Below are 22,082 nucleotides of genomic sequence, written 5' to 3' on the forward strand. Positions count from 1 at the left end.
CCGTGAACTCATTTGGTGTGGCCCTGCCAAGGCAACCGCAGGCGGGACTCGTAAATTAAATACATCTAGGAGCAAACCTGGAAAAGCAGTTGCGAGTAGCAACATCATCAATACCAGCCAACATCATCACACGCCTCGTCAAAGATAAGCAGTTCCAGCCATCGCATTAGGGGCGAGTTAATTAAATGTTTGACCAAATATAACAGGCAAATTTTTAAGTTGATAATTTTGTATCAATATAAAAATGGCCATTGGCAGAAAAAAGGTTCCCCGCCTCGGATTTACAACAAAAGATCAATGTAAATATTTGTTGTGACAAAAAAACCCACGGTGATAAAATATCAAACTGGAACCAAGATTCCTACTGTTGCTGGGTCAACACGGGAACTTTAGCACGACCAGCAGTGCGGATACCCGACACGAACGTTTGGAGAGGCCGCAGCTTTAATTTTCATCAGAGAGCTGTCGATGTTTGGTGTTTGACGGCGTTCTAAACACCGTGTGGCACGTGACACCATGGGGTTCCTGATCTCACGGAGGGATCAACATCGATGTCAGAATGTCCACGTTGATCGGACGCAGAACATCGATGCTAGAGCGGTGTATCAATGTGTTGTGCCCAGCCTTGCGATGATGACATTCATCTCGGTTGGGTTATAATGGTCTGCGTTTATAAATAATAAGTATATGTTCGATTGTATACTGTATGGTCAATTGGTAGAGAAATCGTTCCCAAACCTGGTTTGTCCATATGATTGGTTGCCCTCTAGATTTCCCGTTATTCTGTTTGCACGGGTGTTAATGAGCGGTTTTAATCAGTGCGATCGGAGTCTAGAGGGTTAATACTTCTTCTATTCCGTTGTATTAGGAGCGTGATATACTGTTGCGTTGCAGGATCGTGAGAGATGGCTCCGGCTTGGTAGAGGACTTGAGGTAGCAGTAGGTAGATGATGGTGAAGGGGTTAGACACTGTGATATGGTGGCACGTGCAGGGCAGTGACAATGGCTGTCGTGTGAATGGCAGTGCAGTTGGCGGTGTTGCCGCTGCGTCCCCACTGCGGTGAAACTTGTGGGTGGCCGAGAGCCCCCCCCCCCCCCCGGGGATCAACGCTTCCCCGTAAAACGACACCAACAGCGACATTCACACCACGCGACTTGACCCGCGGCGCGTGACTCACAATGCTGCGGCAGCATGAGTTGGCAAAATGTGCACATTTTTTATAATAATCACCCATAGTCTGTCCACTGCTGGATGAACCTTTCCCCAAAGTTGTCGACGTCCCTCACAGTCCTGCGACGTGGCGACCAAACAACGCGCTCCCGCACGCGAGCCGATGGCTCCGTCTCTGTGCTGGGGTCTTCCCCTCGGCAGAGTTCCCACCTTTGGCTGTCGTTCCATCTCCAGTCTCGGCCCTCGTCGGCAGTGCCCTGCCCAAGCTATGAATGTTCGTTTTTGTTATTTAGGCCTCGGTTTGTGAGCGCTTGGACGACTGCATTGATGTACACGGATTCATTTTGACTCGGCTTGGTCTACAAATAATCGGCACAAAGGTAACTTTATTCCACCGGTCTTCTACGGAATCGGGTCGATTGTTCTCGTCCACGGGTCACAGGAGACATCGAGACCACCGAAGGTCATCACGTGATTCACTGTTGTTGATTTTTGTTCTTCCTTCCCGCACCGTTGGCTCCGTGCGGTGCGAAAAAAGTTCACACGTACAATCGTCATTGCTATTGCTCTAACTTGCGGTTGGGTCTCCGGTAATTTTACTTGATCTCATTTCTGCCTCTAATCGCAATTCGAAAACGAGTTCGGCCATTGTGTGCTGGCGTGGAGCCACGGTTCAATAAGCCCCTGGCTCTCGTATGAACATTATATTATAGTGTAAACAAAAACTTTGCTCTTTTTCACCAATGGTTTTAAGGATGGTGCCAAGTGTTGTCTTATTAAACTATGCCTTTAAAACTGAAAACGACTTACTTGCAGTACCTTTATATAAATACATTGTCGAAAAAATAATTTACACCCCTGTCAATCATCGTGTGAACACACTTTGTAAACAGGACACAAAATAGTACACGTTTTCAATGCGCTGTTCATATTGTAACAAGCATTTATACCAATGTTACTCTACAGAGTAGTGGGTCGCCGCTCCTCTTATCCGCATTGATACGAGCGGTCAGTGTCCTCCTCGTCTCTTCTTCTACCGCTGCCACCGCGAGTTTTGTCCCCGTGAGTGTCGCTCGCTGATGCCTCCACTCGTGGTGACGCCGCCGTCTACCAGGCCGACCAGCGCCGGGTTATCCGAGTAGCAGAGGTAGCTACTACATATGTGTACCACATATGTAGTAGCTACATGTGTAGTAGCTACATGTGTACCACATGTGTAGTAGCTACGTGTGTAGTAGCTACATGTGTAGTAGCTACATGTGTAGTAGCTACATGTGTAGTAGCTACATGTGTAGTAGCTACGGGCCCCGCACTTTCAAGGGGCCTGCGCTAAATGCTTTCAAGCTATAAATTCCGGTTCAGTGATTCTGCACTTGCCTTATTACTATAGTACTATACCTCCTTCAACTTTTATGAACGACTGGGTGTTTACACAGTTTGCGATTTGTCGTATTATCTGGCTTTATAGCAAATGAAAAAGATACAATTACTTTACTATGCAAGTTTGAATATTTAGGTGTTTTTTTTATTTAGGGCCCCTTTATAACAAATCCTACAGGCCCCGCACTCGCTTCATCCGGCACTGCCGGCAACCTATCCATTTGGGATGGCACGAAGCGACATCGTCCCCCTGCCTGTGACAACCACTGCAGACTTGTACGGCGATAAGGGCGTAGAGGCCCACGTGGGTTGTCCGTGGTAGTTCTCTCTCGCGACGTGACCCATCGCGCGGTAGAAACTCCTTCGTCGCCCTCTGAAATGACCGACAATCGGTGGTCAAATGTCGCGAGCAACGTTGGGCCGAGACGAACAACACGAAAGTCATCAACACCTTCGAGTGCCCAAGGGAGAATACATTAATGAAAGATGAAACTTTTTTTTTAAAGGGGGGCAGGACCGCAACCCCGCGGCAACTCATTAACCATTTACGTCTCGTCAGCACAGCCCCGTATAAACCTATACTCTTTGGTTCTTTCGGTAAAGTCGCGTAGGTATAAAATAAATAAAATAAACCTGTTGTCGCGGGTGGGATGTGCGCGTGTGGCCAATGGACACGGCGAGCAGCGGTCGCTGCGGGCACTGAACTGCCCCTAAAACAGCGCGCCGATTGCCACACCTGGCGCCGCGTGGAATGCGACCCGACCTGACCGTGGTGGCTCCGGGTGTCGTCAGCAAAACGAAGCAACACTCAAACCGCCTGACGCATTCATTCTAGATTTGGAGCTTTCGTGACTGCAAGGATTCATACTCTTAGTTTTTTTCGGTAAAGTCACGTAGGTAGAAAAGATAAAATTAAAATTAATATAAATAAAAATCACGACGTTTCGGAGGCAACACAAGTCTCCGTCATCAGGTGGGACCGTCACAGCCAGATTTACTGTATCAAGTGACGCAGGGATTACATCTTGGAATCCATCTTGGAATCCCAGCCTCACTTGATACAGTAAATCTAGCTGTGACGGTCCCACCCGATGACGGAGACTTGTGTTGCCTCCGAAACATCGTGATTTTTGTTATTTTATTTTTTATTCATTTTAATTTCATTTTTTTCCGCCTGACGCACCCAACCTGTCAGCCAAGCCTCGACCAGCCAGTCGGACTCTAAGCTGTCACCCCCACTCGGTTTAGAACCCCGTGTTCTTGCACAGGGAGATTTGAGTTTTCAGGTCCATACGGCGCAAGTCGTTTCAATACGGGCAATTTCTTTAATCTATTTGTGTTTCTCCCTTGTGATGGGACTTTTGTAGGATGAACGTTGAGATGTGTAAGGGGTACGTGGTGACCAGTAAGGTCTGGATTGTTCTGCAGTAAGGTAGGGTACTGAGATAAGGGGCTGACAGGCATGCGGACAACACGTGGTGTTACAGGCTATGAACATGTTCGAGTGCATGTTGTTATACTCGACATCGCATTATGTATTCTAAAGTACAATGTGTCGATCAGTGGTTCTTAACCGGGGGGTCCAGGCACGCTCTGGGGGTGCAAGACACGGCCAGAAAGTAAATCATCGAAACACAATTTTCAGCACGGGCACATGAGCACAACTACTCTGTTTCGTCAACCCCCATTGTATTGATTAACATTGGTTCTCGATCGTAAAACAAATTATTGGGGTGCAAGGCTGCAGTAAATGTTAAGAACCACTGGTAACTTCCACAATACATTAACTTTAAAAAAGCTACGCCGCAAACGAGACAGGGCAGTGCGGACGAGACGGCGAGACAAAATAGAGCAGCACATATGACGGTACAAATGAGAACTTTCACAATAATATGAGATTTGTACAAATGAAATATAATTGACAAACGAGACAGTACAAATATGACAGAAGTACACACGGGAGAGTACAGGCCAGAGTACAAACTGCATTAAAACGAGAGTGGACATCTGTGAAAAAGATTTATAGCTCATCGGATTCCTCCAGTATTAATACATATTCTGAAATGAGATAGTACTGTACAAGCCATACAAGACAAACTAGGTGGCATTTACAAAACATCAACGAGACAGACAATCCCAACAAGATGCACAGCACAAACTACAGTGCACATCGGAAAATACACACGAGACAACTTACAAAACAGTACAAGCGACACAGTACAACTAATGGACAGGACACAGACACGCCCCTGTAATGAAGTAGAGTCCGCGCCAGGCAGGTGTAACACATGAGACAGCACACAGAGAGAGATAGAGAGACAGCATGCACCAGACAAACGATACAAACGAGGCAGCATGCCTACAGACACGGGCAGCACAAACGAGGCAGCGCTGTGGACAGGGCGGGGACGAGAAGGGAAGTGCGGACGTGACCTGGGGCACATCACGGAGCAGCAGCAGAAGCAGCAGCGACGATTCACGTCACCTGAGCGTCACGTGCAGCAATATCACCCGTGTGTTGCTGCAGCTGGGCAAGCTGGCGACAATGAGTCCTCACCTGGCCACGGGCGCAGGGATATGGGCAAGACACGCGGGATGGACGATCGATCGGCAACCGTCAACGTTTTGAATGCAAGTGACATCGATGTCAGATCTGTCATGGGTGTCGATCCCTTCGATGAGATTCGGACCACCGAAGTGTTCCGTTCCAACGTTTCGATTCCCGTGGTGTTTTTCACGTGGAAAACGACGGTGGTGGTGGTGTTGGTGTTTAAAGGTCTTTGATGGAAATAAAAACCGGGCGCTCTCCAAACGTGGTCGCTCAGTGTCTCTGCCACGGTTCGGGTTAAAGGTCACGCCGTTGCCTTCGGATGTTCCGCGTACACCATTACGTGTGCACCATTCCGCGTACACCATCACATGTGCACCGACATGTTTAGAAGGAAGACTTCATGCTGCGGTTGAGTGTTGACACTTCAACAACAGCCTCCATTTTAATTGTTACTCTCGGCTCGCTTGACATCAACCATTTTATATGACGACAAACATTTCTCTTTACTGTAAATAGATCATAAAACAAAACATTTATTTTAGTATTCTGGTTTACTGTACAGTACGTGGAAGTTGTCACTCAACACACGGAGTGTTTGACGTACCACACACACGTAAGCACCCGAACCGCGGATCTCTCCTCACCCCTTGCTCGCATTTTTATGTTCCTTTTCAATCATTTCCCGTTCTTGATCCGCTCTCTTCCCCTTCCCAGTCTTATTTCTCTCTTCCTTGCATTACATCTTCGACTCGACTCCCCTTCCCGTGGTGTTGCCGCAGGTACAAAGTTGCTGATATTCTCTCTTCTGCGCCGCATGATGATGATGCGAAATAAATCATCAGCAGTCGATAGACCGTGGATCCCAGAGCGCTCTGTGCCAACTCATGGCGACTCAGCTCGTGGAAGCGAAGACTCCAGAGATGCCCGAGTTGTCAGTGTGAAAGCAGATCGTAAGTTACGCAATCCCTACGTCCACTCGACACCACGGTGGTATCATCTCGCCTCAGCAGCACGGCAAGCGCGATGATGCGTCACCCATCGCAGATTCATATTTCACGTCCCGTGTCCAGGCGACGAACATCCACGGCGAGGAAGGAGGCGGCCGTCCGGCCAATGGCGAGCGGCGTCCGTCTTTAAAAGTCGCAGCTTCTCCTCCACCGCTCACAGTCTCTGGAGCTCACACAGGACGCGGTTCTTGCTTCAACAGTGCTTGAACAGAACTCACCCCCTGTGTCTTCTCACTTAACTCTCAAACGTGACCAACCACCACACCAACTACAACATGACGTCCCAGATCCGTCAGAACTTCAGCCAGGAGGTGGAGGCAGCCATCAACCGCCAGGTCAACCAGGAGCTCTACGCCTCCTACGTCTACCTGTCCCTGGTGAGTGCCGCTGCCTCGAGGCCATCGGGCCCGCATGTCACCACCATCATCACCATCATCGGTCATACTCTTTGGTTTTTTCCGTAAAGTCACGTTGGTAAAAATAAATAATAATTATATTATTTCTATTATTTTTATTATGTATTTTTTATTTTTATTTTTACCGACGTGACTTTACCGAAAAAACCTAAGAGTATGAATCCTTGCAGTCACGAAAGCTTCAAATCTAGAATCATCGGTCATGTTCGATCCACGGCTGGATGAAGGCCTCCCCAGGCCGTTGCTGCATCTCTCACGAGATGCAGCAACAGAGATGCGACGAGGCCGGCTCGTGCGCAGGTGCGAGAGGCAGCACCTGCACACGCGTCGCCTTCACCGCTCCGTCTCCAGCGTGGACGTCCTCCGAGACGCGTCCCCCCTCGCTACTTTGGCTGCCTCTCCATCGTTACTCTCCACCGCCGTCCATCGTCCCATCTCGCGCCCTGCCCTCGAAGCCCTCGTGTCCCAGCGGCCAGTTCGACGCCCCTGGCTGGTGCACGTTCTCTCATCCGCGCGTTCCTCTTTCTGAATCGCTGGCATTCCAAGCATGACCATCCCCATGCTCATTTCGAGATTCTGTTCCAGTTTCCCTGTCACTGTGAAAGTTTCTGTTCCATGTTGGGAGCATGTGATACGTACTGTGCCGATGAAAAGCAAACTTCTTCTGGCACACTGCCATGTAGACTCTACATTATTCAGCTCGGTTTTGCAGAGGTCATTAAAAACATCTCTGTTGTGCCGCAACCGGCTCCACGTTGCGCTATCGGGGTTCGTGCCGGAGGACGAGGAGCCCGTCGCGACCCTCCGTGTTAGCGAACGGCCCAAGGAAGCGGGTGTCGCAGAGCTACCTCTGAGACCCCTTCACGTGACCTCTGATCCACCGCACAACTAGAGGGGGATTCATCTTCCTTCAGCCCGGCCACCGGGAGTAATGTTCATCGCAAGATGGTCAAAGTGATACATTAAAATTACCAGAGATTGAAGCTAGAAAACTTGACCATCACATAGTGGTGAGAATTGGCGGAGGTGTGAATTGCAGATGGATTCGATCCCGCTGTGACAATGAACCCAACATCCTCTGTGTAAGCCAGACCTAGATCTCACAGTAACACACAAACTCTGACAGAGAGACACTCATACAACATTTACTGGTGTACACCTTCACAAACATGTACACAATCATGACATCGCGCACAGCTGCTGTGTGGATTGCTGCATGGTGAGACCGTGATGGATGGTTGTGACTTCGTGAGGCCTTCATCCAGCAGTGGATAGATCACGGATGGATGATGATGAGGACGGTGACGATGACAGGCACAGTGCCGCGAGTGTGCTTCTGGCCTCACCGTCGCTGCTCTTTGTGCGATCCGCAGGCGAGCTACTTCGACCGCGATGACGTGGCCCTGAAGCACTTCCACAAGTTCTTCAAGGATCTGTCGCACGAGGAGCGCGAACACGCCGAGAAGCTGCTCGAGTACCAGAACAAGCGCGGCGGGCGCGCCGTGCTCCAGGACATCAAGGTACGTGTTTATTTGACCCTACTTCACCGCACTCTCGTCTCCTACCTCACGTTCACCGATCGTTCATCCCATTACTCTGCATTTCGTCAGCTCTCCGCCAGCCGCATCTCTCGGTGGGCCGTTACGAGAGACACCGCGCTTGGCACGTGAGCCGCCCAGTTGGAAAATCCGGCCAGAGATTCTGTACGTCTCATTTCCGTGTGGGAGCAGAAGCCGGAGCGTGACGAGTGGGGCAGTGGCCTGGAGGCCATGCAGCTCGCCCTGCAGCTGGAGAAGACCGTGAACCAGGCCCTGCTGGATCTCCACGCTCTGGCCAGCGAGAAGAAAGACCCGCAGGTTCGTACGTTCGGTGGCTCGGGTCTCAAGCACCCTGCGGTCGCTCTCAGAACCCGCGGCTCTCTCGCCACGAAGCTGTCCCCCCGCTCGGTCCCACGGCCACACTCCACGACCACGCCGTTCAAGTCCGTGGCTCTCACCGCCAAGTCGCTGGTCACTTTGAGCGACCACCGCACCCCATGAAACGTCTCCCTGACCAATGAAGCCGTGGCTGATGTTGTTGTTGTGTCCACAGCTGTGCGACTTCCTGGAGAGCAAGTTCCTGGAGGAGCAGGTGGAGTCCATCAAGCAGCTTGGGGAACACGTCACCAACCTCAAGCGCCTGGGCGTGCCGCACTCCACGACGGGAGAGTACCTCTTCGACAAGCTCACGCTGGGCAGCAGCTGAGCTGCGTCTCCGTCGCCCCCAGCCTCGCCACGCTCAGCCTCTCTGTACCGCGCGGCGACTCCTCCTTGAGAAACGGCATTTGTCTGTTGGTTAGTTAGTCAGTCAGTCACAGCCCTCGCTCGAGTCATGTTCATTGTTCTGTTCACCGCCAAGCAAGCACAACCTATGACCTTTGACCTAGGTCAATAAAACTCACTTGAAGGTTTTGAGCTTACTAACCTTAAGGGGTGTTTCTAAAGTCTAAAAGCTCTCATTCCATCGCTCTTAACGGTTGAGTTGAGTTAGGAAGAGATCAGTAGAATGAAGAAAATGTGGGGGACAAATTTATTATTTAAGGGTGGGGGGGGCTAAAGGCATGAAAATTGACAGCAATTTTCTAATGAATAAAAACGAGCACAAGTAGCCTCTACACAAGTGCCCCCTATGTCAGGAGGTACTCGTGCAGAGACATCTCCGCCTCCGTGTAGGAGTGTGCGCCTTCGTATCCATACCCAGAGACGTCCCCGGCACCGTGCCCGGTGCACTCGCAGCGACTCGCAGACAAATCCCTCTTCTGCTCGTAGGCGGTCGACGGCGACCTGTCCGATTGTAAAGGCGCATCTTCCTCTTCCTGATGAATGCAACATCGTCACCCGAGCCATAAGCTCGGTCAGAGTCGACCACGGGCAGCTCACGGAGGAGCGGAGCGCCAAGCGGGCCGGAGCGGCCGCGTCCCTGGCGGGGCGCGGGGCCTCTCTGCGGCGACTCTTCCCGTGGCCTTCACTCTCCGCCTGTGGGCGGTGGCGATGCTCCAACCGGGGTGTGAGAGCGAGGGCCACCGAGATGGAGCTGCTGTGCTGAGAAGGAGCCTCTAATAAAGTGTGACGAGCATCACCCATCGTCTCGCTCTCATCTTTATACAAAGAGAGATACAGAGTATGCCATTGTTTAGATCCTCACTGCATTTTACGATAACAGGCAACGATCCCCATATCGCCATAACAGACTGTTGGAGCAAGTGCTGTAACCGGGCACCGGTGAAGGCTGGCACAGCACAAGGGGGGGTATGGTCAGCACCACGCCCCAGTGGTGATGTTTACACATCACGCCAGGTACTCGTTTGAGGTCACGTGGGACCTAGGGAGGCCCAGACCAGATTCAGATAATCATCACTGGGGTCGGCCGTGAGCAGGAATTGAACTCAGGGGTGGCTGGGATTGTTGCGACCGTTGCCCTCCAGCTTGACACAAAACTGAGGTTCACATTTTACCATCCATCATCATCAACTGTATTTAGAACCAGGCAAGAGCCGATGAAGACTCTAAACCACGACCCACTAGGGCATTTACAGGTAAAACGTTGCCAGCAATCGAAGCCATTGGCAACAGTTGCTGCAGTTTCCCCATCACGCACTCTCCCCCCCCCCCGTCACCTGCAATCAAGCGGATTGAGGCTCCACGGTGGGAAACTGGGACGGTGACCGTGGATCAGCCGAGCCGCAGCTCGCTCTGTGCACTCGGCCTCAAGCCCTTCACTCGAGCGATATGGGAATCTGTCCTGGGTCTCCCCCTAGGTCAACTCGGCCCTAAACAAGTACTGTACCATGAGAGCGGTGTGTGAACATTGGGATTGAGAAGACAAAGGCGGCCGGGGCCGGCATTGGTCCTGGCCACACCAAGCCACCTCCCATGTGCCCATCACATCAACAGAATGTAGTGAGTTTATAACACGGCAATGACAACAATAGGAGCAGTCTTTAGTAAAACATTTTATTTTCCTGCAGCGTTTATGAAGCCAGCCACTCACATGTTCTGATACCGTTTGAATGTAATTTTTTTTGTAATGCTCTCACCTTATCGCACATCACTCCCCGCTTGCTAGCTTAAACGCGACATCGGTCCCGACGCCAATTACGGACGATATAAAATCCTCGCTGTGAAGTCGCACGAAGCCACGACAAAGAAAACGACAAGAGATGTTTCCATGCCAGAGGCCGCGATGGCTGCTCGGGCGCTCCGTACGCGACACTTCAAACCAGTTGGGAGACAAACAGTATTTACACATCTCATCACAAGCAACAGCGAGCCAACTCCTTTCGCTCACGAGCCACGAATGGCAATACCATACTCAACCTCTGGTTTCAAGGCTCGTGGCCAACAGTTCACTCTTAGTGAATAATCATGATGACAATAAAAACACAGCTATCAAACCCAGAGATTTTCTTTTTTTAATTTCACAGCTGAGTCATGCAAAAAATAATTGTCAACGACTGCCCCCCCCCCACGTTGAATATAATTTTTGTCCGACCCGTCCCCCATCCGATATACCCCCCCCCCCCCCCCCGAAATCATAGTAAACAACCGAGCGAGCACACGCACGCACACCGAATCGAGACGTGAAAAATAACAAACAAAACAGACCAACGTTCGGCATTCAGCCGAAAAGCCCAGAACAAGAATAATAATTACACACACCTCCGCTGAGAGAGCCCTCTCCGTACCCAGACCGCTTTACCTAGCCAGTATAAAATTCCAGAATTCCCAGATTGGAAAGCATTCCTACTTTGAATGATTAGGAATCAACGAGTGGAGGTGGGAGTGGTGGGTGGAGGGTTTATATATATTTAAAAAAATCACGCATTAAATAGCAAATTGTGACCACGTAATAATACGTGGTTGCTACAAAATATTGAAAAATTAAAGATATCTTCATTGTATTGTACTTTGCAAATACATTAAGATCACTCTAAATTCATTATCATCACTCTGGAAAACAAAGTAACTTTATGCTGCAAGCATTCAAAAGCTAAAGCTTCACAGTACCACAGAGTGCCTTCATTCAGCCAAATAGCTTGTTTCTTACATTCAGGGTAACAACAGAATTTCTGTGGTGGTAGGGAAGGTGGTGCGCGTAAGATGCATTATCGCGGCTCGGACCATTTCTTTTTTGGGGGTGGGTGGGGGGGATACTCAGGATGTGAGACTGACCGAGGAGCGCGATGGACGCCCGTCAACAAGCGCGCACGCCACTGCGCGTCGCCGGGAGTTGCCGGACGCAGCGGTGCGAACGGGCGGGTGCGAGCACGAGCGTTGCCCTGCGGCGGTGCCTCTGTTCCACTGCACTACCTCGGGCGTGCCAGGGCTGTGCTGTGCGAGCCCGGAGCACCGCTTCGGTGCTGCCAGCAATGCATTTTCCAACGAAGCAGAGCCAAGCGGTACACGACTGATGGTACATGTAATGAACAGGTTGAGATGCGACTGGGGGATGCAGCGACGCTGCGTGTCCTCAGTGTACCGACCTACGTGGCACGCAGTGAACGTGTCATCGGCGTTAGCCCCTGGCCCTACTTGCAACGGTGCCAGATTCAGACGTCTTGCAAGTTCGGCGTATCGTGGTTTGGTTCTGGCTCGGCACGGCATCATATAGCCGGTGGAAAACCAGCCGCGTCACCGGGGCCTTGTGCTCGGCTCGTATGTGCCAGTGGAAAAAGGGTTCCCATTGAGCTCCAGTTGACCGACGAGGCGGTGGTGCGACGCGGCTCCCGTGGGAGAGGAGCAGGAACGTGATCGCGATCTGGGAAGACTGTCATTTCCTGCTCGCCACCACGGCTATTGGTGCCGCCACTGCACAGGCTCTTGCCGTTGTGCCGTGCGGCTCTCCCGAAGCGTGTTCGGGTCGCGCCGCGCGCCGTCCGGCGCTATGTCCGACGTTTCGTTTCCACGCGCCGGGGAACTTTTTCTCCAGCACGTGAAGCGAAACGCCGAGACAACGTACAGTGGGGGCAACACTAGAAGCACATCGATTTGTGACGAGCCGCCCCCAACGGTCGACGAGACGCTCGACGCCGACAAGCGCTCGATTCGCCGTCGCCAAATCAACCCGACGTGTCCCCGGGCACGCATGCCGTCACTCCATCAGGCGAGTGAGAATTAACTCTTCGCACATTTTTGCACCTCCTGACGCAACCTCTTAGCGAGACTACTACTACGCAAATTGAATCGTTGGGAAGTTGACTGCGGCGCAGGCGAGACGGAGGAGCCACAACCATCTCCCCCTCCCTTGCTGCAGCCCCGGACCTTTGTAGACCGCGCGCATTCGGAGAACGGCCACAGTCACCTCCGCGTCGTTACCGTGGTTACAGCCCTAGCAGCTCGTGGCAACGCGGACACCGAGAGAGCGAGCGAGGCTCGCCGCACGGCGACGACTGCACCTTTGGCCACCGTCTCGCCGGCCCGACGCGCTTTAAGCGGACGGAGCGGGTTCGCGACGTCACCGATGCACCTCCACGTCGTCCGCTTGTGCTTCCGGGCAGTGGTTCGATTGATTATAGGGGGAGACCCACGAACTCGATGGGGCGGGGGATGCACAGCAGATTCTGTGCGTGGTTCAGAGCGATCGTATTATGAAAGAAAAGCCAAAGGACGACTGCTCTTTCCCAAACAAACCGCATTACTTTATTAAATTCACACCTGGCCATTAAAAATAACAGTAATAATATTATTGTATCCCAACAGAACCTTTTTGACCACATTTCTTAGAATTAAATACACCCGTTTGTACATTTGTGCCCTGAAACTAAATGATCAGTAACTAGACCGTTTCTCGATTAATGGGTTTTAATGGCTTAAGATTATAGGGTTGACAGCTAATGATATTTTTGTTTTTATATGTACACACACACAAAAATGGTACCCAATACGATAAGCTGAGTTCCACCTAAACAAATGTAACCACTGGCTCTCTGTAAGGTGACCGGTTGATGGACAAATCCGTTTGTGTTAAACACAAAGGGCACGAGACACAATTGTAGAATGAGTATATGCTTGCAACGACACAACCGCAGGCTACGTAACTCGCAGGGTGGCCGGGGGGGGTCCATTCGTTCCGCCAATGTAATTGAACGAAGTTGAAAAATTTATTGCTCGCTAATGTATTTAATACGTGGGAATCCGAAGATTGAATAATCTTACGCTGGGAATCTCAACTGTTGGGACACACGGGGAACGTGTCCATCGACCAACACTCCGCACGTAGCGATTTGACGTTTAGAGTTTTGACGTTTCGCGTTTTGACGTTTAGAGTTTGGTTTCGTTGTCACGTAACGAGCATCGCCAACGCCACGCACAAATCCAGCGAGGCGTTTTAAGATCCAGCGCGACAATCAAACCAGCCCGCCCAACTCCCAGGCGGAATTACACTCGCAACTATCTGTCACTTTTGAAAGACTACCTCTCCCGAGTAACCCAAGGAAAACAAGAAAATGAAAACCAACACGCTTGAATCAAACGAGCTCAACCAAGGCGATGGCGCTTTCACCTCCTGACAACGTGAACAGCAATTTGTATCCAGCACTTGATTAAACAAGTATCATCTAACACTATTACGCTTCAATTGCGCACGATTGAAAAGTATGTAGCGACATAGAGCTCCGGATTTTGCAGATTGTTTCTGAAAAATAGGGAATTCTTCAGACAAAAATTAAAGCGCAGCTTTGCTTGGCTACAATGTCACCACATGCACACTGCATTGGAAAGGTTGGGAGAACCAAACAGCATTCCGTTACAAATCTCAATTCCCAGTTTCAAGGGCAAATAAACAAATAAAAAAAAGTATTTCGGATGAAGTCAATTAATTGTGTCGTCAAGAGTGTGACACTTTGAACAATCGGTCCACGAGATAAACACAGAGACGGAGCTTGAGTTAAGAGAACACGAGACCGCCGGTTAGATACCTGCAAACGCTCACAGTTATCGAAACAAGACGCCCATCCAAGAATTGTCTTGGACCTACGGTCGGAGTGCCGATGGGAATGTGCGCTGTGACATGAAGGGGGCTATGGTGGAGACGCTCAAAGACGATCCGCAGTACAACAACACAAAACCAGGAGCTCGCACACCGAGGAGAGGCTCGGAAGAGAAAGAAACCCAGGAGATGAAAGAGCGCGACAGCGTTGCAAGACTTCGAGCAAGACATGAGGATAGACAGAAAGCACCACAGATAAGTTAGACGGACACGGTGAGAGCGCGATGGCAAAAGAAGAGGAGCAACAGACAGCAGCAGTGGACAGAGAAGAAAGACCGCAGTAGACGACGCTAGAGGCAGAAAGAGGAGAACAACCGCACGCAACTTTGCTGGCGTGTATCGACGCAACAAACGCGTGGCCGTAGGATCGTTGACTGGTTGGGGCGAGCGAGCTGGCTGGCTGGCTGGCGGGCGGGCGTTCTACCTGTCCTTGACATCGCGTGCCACGCGCTTGGTGATGCGGCCGCACAGCAGGCCGAAGGCGAAGAGCACGCAGATGGCGGCGAGGATGACGATCAGGAAGTACGTGCGCGACGGGGAGTCGTAGACCGTCTTGGCAAGCTCCCCCAAGCTGTCGGGAGGCACCACCTGGCGGCCAGCGGCAGGAGACGCAACAACAACAACAACAATCACTCAAGCGGCTGTCGCTTCCTCTGGAAAGGTATTTTGGTCTACTCTTCCACGCTGGTCTTGGAAGAGCTGGGCGTACTCGTACTTTACCCCAACCGCCGATCGACCAACTACGGTGTACCCGTTTGGTACCGTCGATCCCGAGGCGAGGCTGAATGCAGAAACTTTGTCCATTGGTTCAACCGTCAGGCCGGGAGGCTGAATCGGTGACCTCTGGGCAACAAGTACAATGTGCTGGCCATGACGACATCGTGGCGACAGACATCCGTAATGAGCGTTTGTGTTGGCCGTCACAGGCAATGCTTACCTTGGCTGCATACTCCCACATCTCCTTGCGGTCGACCAGCCGCTTCTTGCACTCGGGCTGCAGACGGACTGTCTTGTCATCCAGTGATTCGAGTAAACATGACATCTCTACAAAGACAAAGACAACCCGCATAGCCTTAACAGACTGTAGGGACAAGTGCTGTTAGCGAACAGCACCTATGAAGGCCGGCATGGCGGGCGAGGTGAATGGTGGCCAGCACCACGCCCTTCCGCCTTGATCTCTCCAGTGTCGATGTTAATTTCACACATCGCACCAGGTACTCATTTGAGGTGGAGTAGACCTAGGGGAGGCCCAGGACCAATTCCGATATTCGTCATTGGTGTTGGTGGCCGTGAGTGCGAATCGAACTCGGATCACCGGGTTCGTAGGGCAGCGCACTAACGAACACACATCGCACCCACCAACCCTCGCCACCCACCAACCCTCGCCACCCACCAACCCTCGCCACCCACCAACCCACGCCACCCACCAACCCACGCCACCCACCAACCCACGCCACCCACCAACCCACCGACCCACGCATCCCCTCGGCATAAGAGACAGGTGCAGAAAAAGACGTCACAACGACGACACCGAAAGCCAAATTGGAATGAAACGGTAAACAAACAAAAGGACAGTTGGTCACAGGGTCAGTGTCCTGTAGGGCACCGCAAGTGCACGGTCCGGGGTCCGCCTCGGGGAGGGGGGGGGGTAGGAGCTTACGCTTGCCCTCCCCGGGCGCCACGCCCCCGCAGTAGTGCTTGAGGTCGAGCGAGCAGGCCGTGTGCAGCACGGGGTCGACGAACACGTCTGCCTTGCTCTCCTGCAGGATGTTGAAGACCTCCTGCGCGACACAGCGGGGCGCAGCTTGTCAACAACGTACGATTAATAATCATTACGAAGTACATGTGGTATTCGCGACATTCTTATGGCGCGAGGCTATCACGAAGGCGCCGTTTTACAGCCGTCACCTGCGTAGTCTCCCAGTAGGGGGCGACGTTGCTGTGCGTAATCCCAATCGATTTTTTTTTCTCTTCAGAATACGACAACTTTTGACAGCGACATCGGCACACAATCGCCCACGCATGTCGAACGACATGGGGGGAGGGGGGGGGGGATCTTTAACGACCACCGTGATGCGGACGGCGTGTACTCTACGGCTAAAACCCGCACCGCAGCAATCGGCAGGATAGCACTGAGCGAATGGAGCCCAACCCACCGCCTGAGCGGTGTGCGGAACACAGGGTGCCGGCTGTTGGCGTGCAACGCGGGAGGTCAACGCGGGAGGTCAACGCGGGAGGTCAACGCGGGAGGTCAACGCGGCGGGCGCACGGCGGGGTAGGGTCTGGCGGGATTGGCAACGTGGGAAACGGCGCCGTACCGTGCGGCAGCCTTCGCTCTTGATCTTGGGCAGGTTGATCTTGAGGCACTCCTCCACCTGCCCCGCCTGCTCCTGCGCCGCAGCCTCGTCGGCGCACAGCTTCGAAATCTGGGAGACAGAGACACGGGCACGGCTCGCGTGAGCGCCGCCCTCCGTCTCTCCACTGCTGGATGAAGGCCCCCCAACCCCCCCACCCTCCACCTCCTCCCCCCCGCACCGTTGTCAATCGTGGACGCCGTTTCACCGTGACTTGGCGCGTGCGTGTTTGTGACGAGGGAAGTCCAGGACCAGCTCAGACGTCGCTTGCCCCTAGTTTTAACCACGGCTGGGAATCAAACTCCAGTGGCTGGGTTTGGAGTGCAGCGCGCTAATTAACACGGTGCCACTGATATAGAAATGCAGTTGTATGTCCTCAATACACGTGCGTGTGTGTGCGTGTGCGCCAGTGTCAAGCTGAGACTCACGTCGTCGCCGCAGTGCATTTGCAACTGAGGGTCCAGGCGGTAGTCCATAGCAGACTCCTGGATGGCAAGGCGGATCTGGTCTTCGCAGTCCATGGACATACGCTGTGCAACACAACAACAAAACAAAGATCCCCCGGTAAAGTCTTAACAGACTGTAGGAGCAAATGCTGTTAGCGAACACCTATGAAGGCCGGAACGCCACACGAGGGGGTGAGTGGCCAGCACCACGACCGGCCACCTTTGTCTCCCCAGTGGCGATGTTTACACACCACACCATGTACTCATTTGAGGCCGAGTCGATCTAGGGGGAGGCTCAGGACCGATTCAGATAATCGTTACCGGTTGTGGCCGTGAGCGGGAATCAAACTCTGGACCCGGGTTCGTAGCGCAGCGCGTTAATCGCTACACCACGGCTCCCCACGCAAACGCACGCGCCACACCACCTCCGTTAGGCACCCTCACTATTCATTAAAGCCCAGCGTGCACAAAGCTATCTATACGACACATGTGAAACACGCTCGGGGCAATTTACACTTAGTCGTCTCTCTGCTAATGAGCCAGGCAAAGGCGCCCTGAGGGTTCCGAAAGGTTGATGGGTAATTACTGCTGGAGCCTCACGGTGCAACAAGCAGGGCACTGTGGGGGCCTGCCACTTAGTGCAAATGTAAAACCTGACACCCGCCATTAGCAGGCCCACTCCTGCTCCAGATTGCGGATATTGAATGCGCGTCCCGTGGATACGAAAAGCTTTATCACGCTCGCAAAGATATTAAAGTCTCATTTTAAACAACATCGCCGTCACTATCATCATTGATCCACCATGTATTACATTGAGAAATCAAACACAAGTCACAGAAGCCAACACTGCCTTTGCACATCGTGAGCTATGCAAACACAGTGTGTCATTAACAGTCAAAGTGGATCGCTACTCAAACAAAACCCGGGGACAGCGCTGAAACCTCCATGCGTTGCCAACGTTACGGCGGCAGTAACATCACCACTACGGCGACCGCTGGGTAACGTTGATGACAAGGAGGGTTATTTATTCTTAGCGTTGAAGCTACCGATGCGTACGAGCGCGCGTACAAGCGAACATTCACCACTTGGTCAAGCAATTAACTAAACCCCCCGGCCAGCCCCACCTGTTTGCCGTATTTGAGCTTGAGGCACGAGATGACCTTTCCTTCCAACTCCTCATCGTTCTTCTCCTGCTCAAGCACAGCCTTGCAGAACTTGGGGATGTCTCCTTTGCACGACTTCTTGAGGATGGGGTTCAGCCGATAGTCTGCGGGAATGAAACGAAAACGTCTTTGTGCGAAATGGACGGGGTTGCTTTTCTCTGGCGAGTAGCGGAACAGGTTTACTCCTGAAACTGTCCACGGGCTCACTCACTCACTCACCAAACTCCACATGAAGACATACACATTGCTGTTTATACAGCGGACTCTCGGTTAACAATGTTAATTGGTTCCCGAAAACCATCGTTGATTGAAATTATCGTTAGAGTTTAGGAAATACATGTTAATGGCTAGCATATCAAATACTGAAAAGCTAGCAGCCAGTTTGCTCTCGAAACGCTCATAAAAGAGCTAAAAAGAAAGCGATGACGGAATCGAATCGTGACGTTGACATCGGTGATGTCATCGCATCGTCGCCGGGTAAGGGGACGAGCGCCCCGACGCCCGCTATCGAGCGGACCCCCCTCACCAGCCCCAGCCCCCACCTGAGTACTGCACGATCTGCCGCTTGGTGATCATCTGCTTGCACTTGGGGTCCATGACCTCGCTGTGCTTGTTCTGCTTCAGGCACTGCATGATGTCGCGAGGGTCCGACTCGGAGCAGAAGCGCTGTGGAGGCAAAGCAACGTCGGACATCCAAACTCTCCCCCCCCCTTAGCGTCACAACGCACACTTCACGATTCTACCACTCATGACACACGCGTCAAGTTCTGCGCGCGCGAGAGAATACGTTATTTTTTATTCGTATACGACGTAGGAAATCGGTTCGCGCAAATTGTCGTCGTTTGTTTATGTAGCACCTCAGACCCGCGCTACAGTACACAGTGAAACCACACACACACACGAATCTGAACCCAGACTTCACTCCGATCGGTGCCAATCAGGCACCCTTATATAGCAAGGCACTGGTCCAGCCATTTGTACCCCTTTTCCACTGGCACATCCGAGCAGAGCCAGCGCGGGGTCCTCGTGTTACGTCCGGGTGGTTACCGCTGGCTATTCGCTGTGCAGAGCCAGACCCAAACCGCTTTACGCGGGCCTCACAAGACATCCGAATCTGGTTCGGAGGCAGGCAGGGCCAGGGGGGGGGGGCTGACGCCACATCCGTTGGGCGCGACGTGGGTCAGTACGCGGCTTGGCACGGCCCTGGCGTGGATTTGTTGTGCAGCGGAAAAGGCACTGGGCCTTCCATACCTTGATCATCTGCTTGCAAACCCGCATGAGCGTGTAGTCCATCTCGGGATCAGACATCTCCTGCTCCTCACGCTTGAAGAGCTTCTCGTGGCACTTGGGGCTGAGGTTCTTCCGCTTGTCCTTGAGGCACTCGAGCACCTGGGAGTGGTGAAGGGTGGGGGGGGCACAGGCCAGGGTAAGGCAGTCAGGGCGCCACTGTGGTGGGATGTTAACTACCTCGTCTGGTGTACAGGAAGTCGTGGGTTCGATCCCAACCCTGACTCCTGCTGCTGTATATTTGGAGATTGCGTGTCTCTCTCTCTCATCATCATCATGGTGGCTAGGAGATATTAATTACCTCGCCTGGTATGCAGGAGGTCGTGGGTTCGATCCCAACCCTGACGCCTGCTGCTGCTGTATATTTGGAGATTGCGTGTCTCTCTCTCCATGGCCACGTGGATGTTTATCCGGTTCCTCCAGGTTTTCCCTCCACATTTGGGAACATGCGTTTTGAGTATTTGGCTGCTAGAAATGTCACACACGAGTCCCTTTGTTGAGCTGTCATTTGTGGTCAGGACCCTTAAAAAAAGCCATCCAGCTCCGTGGGCCTCCCCTGGTAAAATGTTATTTGTAGATAGTCGAGACGGATATGGGGTGATTTGTAATTAAAAACGCAGCGGCATCGCCACCTCAAATCACAATCCAAGCATGAGGGACAACTCGGAGCGCGATTCCCCCCCCGCTATGACAGCCGTCCGCTCCTAACAGTTTCTTCCTAGAACAACGGTGTTTGGGCAATAAAACAAACATTAAAGGTTCTCTTTAAAAGCTGTTTCTCACTCTGCGCCTGCGAGAGTGTGGTGCAGAAAAAAAACAAAAACATATATAAACATACGGAGCAAACTCATCCCGCCCTGCCTTGCTCCACCCGTACCTGAGCATTCCCAAAGGAGGCCTCTTTGCAGAACTTCTTGATGTCAGGCTCACAAGTTTCACTCAGTTCCGGGTCGAGCCGCAGGTCCTCCGTCTGCAAGGGCAAGCAGGCAGAGACGACGCACCGTTTACAGCGCCAACACCTCAACGGGAGCTCACTGACAACGCCAACACCTCAACGGGAGCTCACTGACAACGCCAACTCCTCAACGGGAGCTCACTGACAACGCCAACTCCTCAACGGGAGCTCACTGACAACGCCAACTCCTCAACGGGAGCTCACTGACGACGCCAACTCCTCAACGGGAGCTCACTGACAACGCCAACTCCTCAACGGGAGCTCACTGACGACGCCAACTCCTCAACGGGAGCTCACTGACAGCGCCAACTCCTCAACGGGAGCTCACTGACAACGCCAACTCCTCAACGGGAGCTCACTGACAGCGCCAACTCCTCAACGGGAGCTCACTGACAACGCCAACTCCTCAACGGGAGCTCACTGACAACGCCAACTCCTCAACGGGAGCTCACTGACAACGCCAACTCCTCAACGGGAGCTCACTGACAACGCCAACTCCTCAACGGGAGCTCACTGACAACGCCAACTCCTCAACGGGAGCTCACTGACAACGCCAACACCTCAACGGGAGCTCACTGACAACGCCAACTCCTCAACGGGAGCTCACTGACAGCGCCAACTCCTCAACGGGAGCTCACTGACAACGCCAACTCCTCAACGGGAGCTCACTGACAACGCCAACACCTCAACGGGAGCTCACTGACAGCGCCAACACCTCAACGGGAGCTCACTGACAACGCCAACACCTCAACGGGAGCTCACTGACAACGCCAACACCTCAACGGGAGCGCGCGCGCCACGTTGGCGCACGGAGTAGACACAGCGGGGCCCTGCAATCGCTCACTTGCGCAAGGGCCTCCCCCGCCACCAGACGTCTTGGAATATTTGGGTGTACCCACGCTTTACCCCACCAAACGCGACCCTGACGATCCGACACATCGTGCTGTACCCATTTGTGCCCCTGGGGGGCGGGGGTGAATTTCAAGTCAAAAGTCCGAGTGTCTCCGCGTGTAAACATCTTCTCTCGCGACCCAAAGGCAGCGGTGAAAATGGCGCATGTCCTGCAGTCGGGGCCGGTCTCTCTGAACGACACGCACGGCCACCACCTAGATCCACCAACTCAAACGGTCGCGAGCGTGCGCACCGCACGCGCGGCGGTGCACCGCGGAATCGCGGCAGGACCGACCCTCGCGGCCACAGCGGCCACGTTCGTAGACGCAGGACGGCGGCGTCGCCGACTCCTCTGCGGGCCCCCGCTGGGACGAGGGAGGCAGCGGCCCCAACACCGCGGGGGCAAAACAAACTCTCACACTCTCCCGGCGTCGGG

The 22,082-nt window shown here is 52.8% G+C and overlaps 2 protein-coding genes and 1 long non-coding RNA gene across 3 annotated transcripts in view; 2 read left to right on the plus strand and 1 right to left on the minus strand.

The window, feature by feature from the left end:
* Positions 1–9,642, plus strand: part of LOC144949574 (uncharacterized) — a 207,398-nt gene extending 197,756 nt beyond the window's left edge. The window contains exon 2 of the long non-coding RNA XR_013640288.1: positions 8,972–9,642. This is a non-coding gene — a long non-coding RNA (uncharacterized LOC144949574). The remainder of the gene's footprint in view (positions 1–8,971) is intronic.
* On the plus strand, positions 6,253–9,642 carry LOC144949569 (ferritin heavy chain B-like). The gene is made up of 4 exons (XM_078879512.1): positions 6,253–6,486; positions 7,899–8,045; positions 8,256–8,381; positions 8,617–9,642. The coding sequence occupies exons 1-4, from the start codon at positions 6,385–6,387 to the stop codon at positions 8,767–8,769; spliced, it is 528 nt and encodes a 175-aa protein (XP_078735638.1). The 5' UTR covers positions 6,253–6,384; the 3' UTR covers positions 8,770–9,642.
* Positions 9,643–13,177: 3,535 nt separating this feature from the next.
* The window catches only part of GLG1 (golgi glycoprotein 1), a 57,715-nt gene continuing 48,810 nt past the window's right edge, over positions 13,178–22,082 (minus strand). The window contains exons 18-26 of the mRNA XM_078879517.1: positions 20,678–20,770; positions 19,765–19,902; positions 19,056–19,179; positions 18,475–18,617; positions 17,333–17,434; positions 16,869–16,976; positions 16,211–16,331; positions 15,488–15,594; positions 13,178–15,138 (exon numbers count right to left, since the gene is read on the minus strand). Of these exons, the coding sequence (XP_078735643.1) occupies positions 14,971–15,138; positions 15,488–15,594; positions 16,211–16,331; positions 16,869–16,976; positions 17,333–17,434; positions 18,475–18,617; positions 19,056–19,179; positions 19,765–19,902; positions 20,678–20,770 (1,104 nt within the window). The 3' untranslated portion in view covers positions 13,178–14,970. The remainder of the gene's footprint in view (positions 15,139–15,487; positions 15,595–16,210; positions 16,332–16,868; positions 16,977–17,332; positions 17,435–18,474; positions 18,618–19,055; positions 19,180–19,764; positions 19,903–20,677; positions 20,771–22,082) is intronic.

The sequence above is a fragment of the Lampetra fluviatilis genome, chromosome 54, assembly GCF_964198595.1.
Source record: "Lampetra fluviatilis chromosome 54, kcLamFluv1.1, whole genome shotgun sequence".
Classification (NCBI taxonomy): Eukaryota; Metazoa; Chordata; class Hyperoartia; order Petromyzontiformes; family Petromyzontidae; genus Lampetra; species Lampetra fluviatilis.

What these genes read in the sequence shown, in the direction of transcription:
- LOC144949569 (XM_078879512.1), top strand. Translation starts at nt 6,385, where the DNA reads ATGACGTCCCAGATCCGTCAGAACTTCAGCCAGGAGGTGGAGGCAGCC. An exon ending in CCTACGTCTACCTGTCCCTG is followed by an intron (nt 6,487 to 7,898) that starts GTGAGTGCCGCT and finishes TGCGATCCGCAG; the next exon opens with GCGAGCTACTTCGACCGCGA. An exon ending in CCGTGCTCCAGGACATCAAG is followed by an intron (nt 8,046 to 8,255) that starts GTACGTGTTTAT and finishes GTGTGGGAGCAG; the next exon opens with AAGCCGGAGCGTGACGAGTG.